General features: G+C 38.2%; 1 protein-coding gene across 1 annotated transcript; it reads right to left on the bottom strand.

Annotated features, from left to right (window-relative positions):
* Positions 1 to 347: 347 nt before the first annotated feature.
* On the bottom strand, positions 348 to 3,022 carry LOC140281988 (programmed cell death 1 ligand 1-like). The gene is made up of 6 exons (XM_072376517.1): positions 2,981 to 3,022; positions 2,315 to 2,373; positions 2,222 to 2,257; positions 2,078 to 2,133; positions 1,584 to 1,946; positions 348 to 1,377 (listed from the first exon to the last, which is right to left on the bottom strand). Exons 4-6 carry the CDS (start codon positions 2,124 to 2,126, stop codon positions 1,199 to 1,201), a joined length of 591 nt encoding a protein of 196 aa, XP_072232618.1. The 5' UTR covers positions 2,127 to 2,133; positions 2,222 to 2,257; positions 2,315 to 2,373; positions 2,981 to 3,022; the 3' UTR covers positions 348 to 1,198.
* Positions 3,023 to 6,851: the final 3,829 nt, after the last annotated feature.

Genomic DNA, 6,851 nt, shown 5'->3' with positions numbered 1-6,851 from the left:
CTGGTTTGGCCATATTGTACCATGTCCATCATATCGTTGTGTAACTATTTGGAAAAGAAAGCATGTGTTCATCATGCGCGTTGCACATGGACTTAAATGTTTCAGCACTGCAGTTTGTTCTGGTTTGGCATATGATGTCATAATTTTTAAACTGTTTGTACATAAAATTGTACTGTATGAGATGGATGGTAAATCATTCACTACAGTGTTAAATAAAGATGGTTAAGTTGATTTCAGCTCCTTAGTGTTTGTATTTGTTTGCTTATAGAAAACAAAGGAACAATCCCACACATGAAATTCATCTCAGCTATGCCTTTTCATTATTTTATCAGGACATTTCATTATACAGACATATAATATAGGTCAACAAAGGAGGTGAATGAACAGGAACCTTCATTTATTTTCTGGGAAAGTGGATTACTTACAGGTCTATTTTAGGGGTGCCTGTGGTTTGCATGTTCCACATTTTATCATAAGTGTGTCATGAAAACATATAGTTTCAGTTCCTTCTCTGGTTTCAGTTTTTTAAAAGCTTTATTAAACACAGTGTGACACAAAAACAATAAAATATGTATGAATATATAAAAAAGGTGGAAATTCAGCTAAAAGTGTGAGATTCATGTCACAGAAACAAATTATGTGTTTCAGTTATTGATCAGTTATCAGAGGAAACAGCAGAATCACACTTTCTAAAACTTAAAGCTGTAAATGAAGCTCCCTCATCAGTGATTTGGAAGAGCCGACTTTCATCCCGGCCTCTTCACACTCAGCTGAAAACTCTGAGTGAACCTCTTTGTGTCAACATGGGATTGTTATTAACTCAGAGACCATTTCCACATGTGTTCCAGCTGTGGAAGGTGCAGCTCAATTTAAAGTACTTTAATTTCCCCTGAGGGGCCATTTAAGGCAGATAGAGCAGGTGAACACATTACGAACAATATACACACACAGTGTGCATTATACACACTGACACATTTATACTAAAAAGTATAAAATTAAAAATAAATAAGAAGCAAACGAGGGAAAAATAGTATTTACATGATGCAAAAATTTCAAAAAGTTTGCTTTGATATTAAATATATGAAAACAGTCGTGATGTCGGTGCAATTAGCAAAGATGGAAAAATGTGCAGACAGGAGGGGGGGGGGGGGGGGGGGGTATCCTACATGCTGCATCAGTGTTTTGTGTCAGCTGTGACTCACACACGGATGAAAAGGTTATGATAAGGATGCTGAGGGCAACAGTACATGAGCAGGAAATGCAGAGCTAATGCTGCTACTCCTATCAGAACCATTCCAACACGGAAGCCGATCCTTCCTCTTCTGTCTGGTTGTGGACTCTCAGTCGGTCTCTGAGGTTGGGAGAGATCAGCAGCTGCTGTAAAGGACAAAAAGTGAAGGTGATTCATGGAAATAGAAAACATTTCCCTCATCATTAGCAGCTGTTAGTAATTCTTCATCTGCTGTCAGAGAAACTGTTGTTCTGCTGCATTTTGTCTGTTTTCTCTCAGCAGGAAAAACTCTAAATGAACAAGAACCAGCAGGAAAAATATCAAGAACATTAAATCTACTGTGTGAACTCACCAGAGACGTTGAGTCGACATCTTTTAGAGCCGAAGCCATAATCAGTCGTCACAAAACACAGATACAGACCAGAGTCCTCAGTCCTGAGTCTGGACACATGAAGTCTGATTCGTCCTTCTCTGAGGGCGTCTTTCTCACTCTGGACTCGTCCAACGAAGTGTTTATTCTGAGATTCTGACACCTCAACACCTTTATGAACATCATACAGGAATAAGTCTCTGTGATCAGTTAGCAATACACAGAAGATAAACAGGGAGCTCCAGGAGCTGTCAGGTTTGGTTGTGAACGTCCACTCCAGAGTGATGCTCTGCCCCTCCTCTGCCTGATAGGAGCTCTGTGGCACATTCACTTCAAATGCTGCTGCTGAGGAGACAGAGAGGGAAAGAGAGGAGCAGACACTCTTTAACATGTGATAGCAATAATCTGCACTATCTAAGCAAACACAGAAGATGATCAAAGTATTTGGACTTGATAAAGTGAAGATGGAAACTGACCACAGACACATGAAGTGAGGATGATGAGCAGCAGGATCCTGCAGATCATCTTCTCCCTGTGAGAGGAGACAGAGGTGAAGAGTCGCCTCATTTTACAGACACAAATACACAATCATCAACAACTAGAAGCAGAGAAACACAAACCCTCTCTTCTGTCTCTGATCCACCACAAGACAGGAGCTGACTGCAGGGTCAATGAGATCAACTGCTACTCAACAGGAAAGGAAGCAGCCTGAGGGGGCGGAGCCAAACAGCTGGAATAAAGCAGGACAGCTTTCAGTGAGGCAGCCTTCAGTCTGTGCAGGAAGACACAAGCATTCACATTCACTTACAATTCTCCATTAATCAGAGATTTCCCAACCCCAAAAATATTTACTTGATATTTGAAGCTGAAAGTATTGCCACCACTTTGAAGTGTTTTTAAGTAGAATAAGCAGCTTTTAGCCTCAGCTGCACTGTTTTTAAAAAAGAGTGAGAAATAAAAAGCAGCAGTGCGCTGAGTACAAAGTGGAGGAACTTCACCGCCTCTTTGATGCAAATAACTGAATATTGTGCAACAAAGTCATCGTTTCACTTTTATACGTCAACGTTATAGAAGACATAAATGTCAAATAACTCAACCCGATTGACACAATTGTCAAAAAAATTATGTGAAAACTTATGATAAAAATAAACGTTTTATTTTCTATTCAACCCAAAATGTGAGAAAGACTTATTTATCTCCTCTTGCCTGTTTGAGCCCCTCCAGCTGCTCTAAACTCTCCTTATCGTGAACATGTTCCAGTATAACTGATTCTATTCAAATCACACAGTAAAAGTAACAACTTTACTTTTCCAAACACAGAATTATTGTCAGAACAACAGCAACAAAGACTTTCTGTGTCCAACATCTAAACACATTACCTTCTCTTCTCTCCTTCTTCCTCTATAACATGAAGCTGTTATTCAGGCAGCTCAGAAGGTTGGTTTGTCCGCAGCTTGCTGAATAAATAGTGGATATGACCCATCAGAGGAGGTTTAGATCTGTTTATGTTGGAGCTCTGCTGGAGCTGTGATGCTGTTGGACTCTCCTTAAATGCTCCCTTATATTAAGAGCAGAGATCAAGTCTGATCTGCTTTTATACTCTCTTCTTATCTGTTGCGGTGCAGTGGACAACCTGCATGGGACAGATAAGTTTAAGTTAACCTCTACAGCATATCAGTGGAATCCCACCTGTAAACATTTATTAATACACGGAAAAACACCGAATAACTGAACTAGAACTAGAAAAACATCACCCAGCACATGCTAAAAACAAAAAGGAATCATTTTCCATCACAGTCTGTATCTTTCTAACATGTCAGCTTGACTCCAACATTCAGCCTCAGTCAATTCAAAATGAAGTCATTTCAGGTTCTTTAGAAAGACAGAAACCAGAACTGTCAGAACATGGTGAAGGTAGAGAAAACAAACATCCCTTTAACTGTAGCAGCAGCTCTCTGAGCGGTTGGATGAAGTCAAATTAATCTGAAAGCTGATTATAGACCACATCAGGCACCTTCAGCTCTACTTTCACATTTTCCTTTCAAACAGTTTGAAAAGCAGAATGAAAATGAGGTTTATTAGTTTTAGTTTTCTCTCAATAAGTCACCCTTACACCCTGTTTGATCCACACTAAGTTTAAAGTATTGCACACCACTGCCCTGAACCTGAGACCTCAGTGGAAATGCAGCAGAACCACGGCTGAAATAATCTGACTGTAGCTCCTGGATAGAAACAGAAGAAAAGCCCCGGTCCGTTTCACTTCTGGATGCTGTTGGTCAAAATGCAGCTTGCTTCACATTCACCAGATAACCTTGAAAAACCTTGAGAAAGACTTTAAAGACTAACTCCTGACACCCTCTCACATCTAAAGACACTGAGTTTGAAGTCATAGAATAAAGATTTTAAAGACTCCAGATCTCACAAAGTCACTGTTAGTAAGAACACATCTGGATTTCTCTGACTTCATTTCCCATCATGCACCTGCTGGAAATTCTTCACAACAATGGAGTCGACCGATAAGCAGCTTTGAAGTGTTTTTAAGCAGAAGAAGCAGCTTTTAGCCCCAGCTGTGCTGTGTGTTGAGAAGACAGGAAGAAAGAAACATTATGGAAAAGGAAGGTAGCTGCAGAGATATGATCCTGTCGCCACTCATCATCGCCCAAAGAAAATTCTTGTGAATTAGTCTCCATTACTCTGCCCTCTTGAAGTTATTTTACTTATTCGTGGAATTCTCCATCCCCGTCCATATATCATTTAAATAGTTATACGTAAAACATAAACAGAAAGTTTAAAGTCGTTCCAGGAACATATTAAAGATGAGTTTTCAATGAAAATGTTTGTTTTCTTCACCTTCACCATGTTCTGAGCTATTTTCTCTAAAGCTCCGGTTCTGACTTACAGGAGATTTACAGGAATCAGGAGTGTTTTTAGAAACTTTAGAGACATTAATCAGCTGCATGTTGAGGCTGTTTTTATCTTAAAATCAGATATTTAGAACAAGTGGAATATCTCGCTGCTCGGTCACCATCGAACAGCTGATAGAAATCAGTCTGATCCGTGTTTTTATTCATTAAAACTCATTTCAAACCTCTCAGAGGGTTTTTATTCGGTTACTTTTTTTTCAATCAGAGAAGAAGAAGAAGAAAAGGCCCCATTATCAGTGGCTGAGAGGCTGCTGCAGGAGAAACTCCAGCAGTTTAATAACTTGTAATCAGTCCAGTAGATGGCAGTAATGCTCCTCACACAGCTGGAAGTCATGAGTGGAAATGGTCTCTGAGTTAATAACAATCCCATGTTGACACAAAGTGGTTCAGTCAGAGTGATGCTGCTCATCAGGAACATCATTTATCTGTTATCATGTCTTCATCCTGTAACAGCTGATGGGGATTGTTTCCATTATTGGTCATCTTACTTTAAAAAAGTAATTAGTTACAGTTACAAATGACTTCTCCCAAAGTAATCGAGTTAGTTCATGTTCTATATGCTATTATGCTGCCTGTGAATTCCTCTGGCGTGAGCAGGGTATGATCCGCCCAGCCAACCAATCAGCATCGCATTTGCAACGGCGTCATCCCCTCTGGTCTCTCCAGGCAGCTGCTGTGTGGCCAAAGCCTGACACTTTGGCTTCATTCAACCAAACTGTAGTAACGAGCCACTTCACAGTCTCAGCGACGTTGCAACGATGGGAAAATTAATGAATTAGATCACTTGTTACTGAAAAAATGAACACTGATGCATCTCTTTAGTATCAAACAACAAAGGATCGAGCAGAGCTGAAAGTAAGCCAGAAACATCTTCTGTACTGACTGTAAAAAAGAGATATTTAATTAATGTTCTTTGTTATAATCTGTGAATTTCAGAGCAGATTGTACCAGAACAGGAAATCCAACACAGAATCAACAAAATAAACTTCCGCTCCCTTTCAAAATAAAAGAACTTAAAACAAAAATAACATTAGACTATTGGACTTTTTGTTGTTAATGCACATTTTGAGACATTGACACAATAGAAATGAACCTGGACTTAAAAGTCCTCGGCACATTTTTTGTTAAAGGAAAAGTCTGTAATTTGTTACATCATTAGTTGTCCTTATTAAAATATTTCCATAAACATGCTTTGGGTATTTGGTCGTTTTCCACTGGAAGCTGTCCTATTTGCTACAGAACTACTGGAAGAGCATAACTGTAATTGGTAGGTGTGTTTAAGGTCAGTAAACAGGAAGCAACTAACCAAAACAAAGTGGGGGGGCAGTCACTGTCTCGGAGAAATTACACTATTCCTTTAGATGTGAACTTACATGGTCAATGTAGTCCTCTAAACTATGTTCTAAATGTCTAATTTTTCATATATAAATAAAGAATTGTAGATAATGCAGTCAACAATTTTGTTTTTCTTGGACCCCCCCAATGTCTAAACCATGGTTACGCCCTTGCCAGAGAGTGACACAAAGTTAACTGTTGATCAGCCGGAGAGGAGGAGCACGTTCTGCAGAGAAAACGACAGAATTACGTCCTGATTTCCATCAGCTCTCAGTGCAGCTGCAGCCAGACTCATCCTGAGTAAACCTGAGTAAAGAATGGTGATGATTAGTTACTCTTTTGGAACAACTAGTTTCACGCGGAGTAGGTTTTATTTGTAATTAAACAGTAGAAAAGGTGAATTTGAAGTGTTTTTATTGTACTTTTGCATGCTGAAGTGGAACAACTTAAAATTTACAGGATGAAGCAGTAAAATAAAATGTACTTACTTTGTTTTAACTGGATGCTAAAAATTCAATGCAAAAGTACCTGAAATATTAAGACTATATGTCAATGATATGTTATTATCCTATTAAGGGTACGCTTAGTCACACTTTTTGCACATTTCTATTGATAAAAATTAGAATTAAATGCAACTTATCACTTTGTTATTAGTTTATGGGTTAAAGTGTAATAAAATGCACTTAAAATCACCTTAAAATCTAATATATGATAAAGCTTTAGGATATTGAAATATATATATAAAAAATAAGCTTTCAGTGCCCTGTTACAGCAATAATTATGAAAATGCAGTTTTTAAATGTACAAAAATATGTTCAACATTTGAAATAAATACACTTCAGTAAATTCAAATAACTTGAACTTAAATAATATTTTCTTTTAATAAATTCCAATAAGTTGAAATGTTGAAAAGATTAAAAAAAGCTCATAGTGTGACATGAGCTTGATTCTCAAGTATCTGTAGATGTTACACGTTTTTATTTGTACTTCT

Source organism: Leuresthes tenuis, unplaced genomic scaffold (assembly GCF_036924035.1).
Source record: "Leuresthes tenuis unplaced genomic scaffold, fLeuTen1.0.hap1 SCAF_22, whole genome shotgun sequence".
Classification (NCBI taxonomy): domain Eukaryota; kingdom Metazoa; phylum Chordata; class Actinopteri; order Atheriniformes; family Atherinopsidae; genus Leuresthes; species Leuresthes tenuis.
This window is presented reverse-complemented; position numbering and strand designations above follow the sequence as displayed.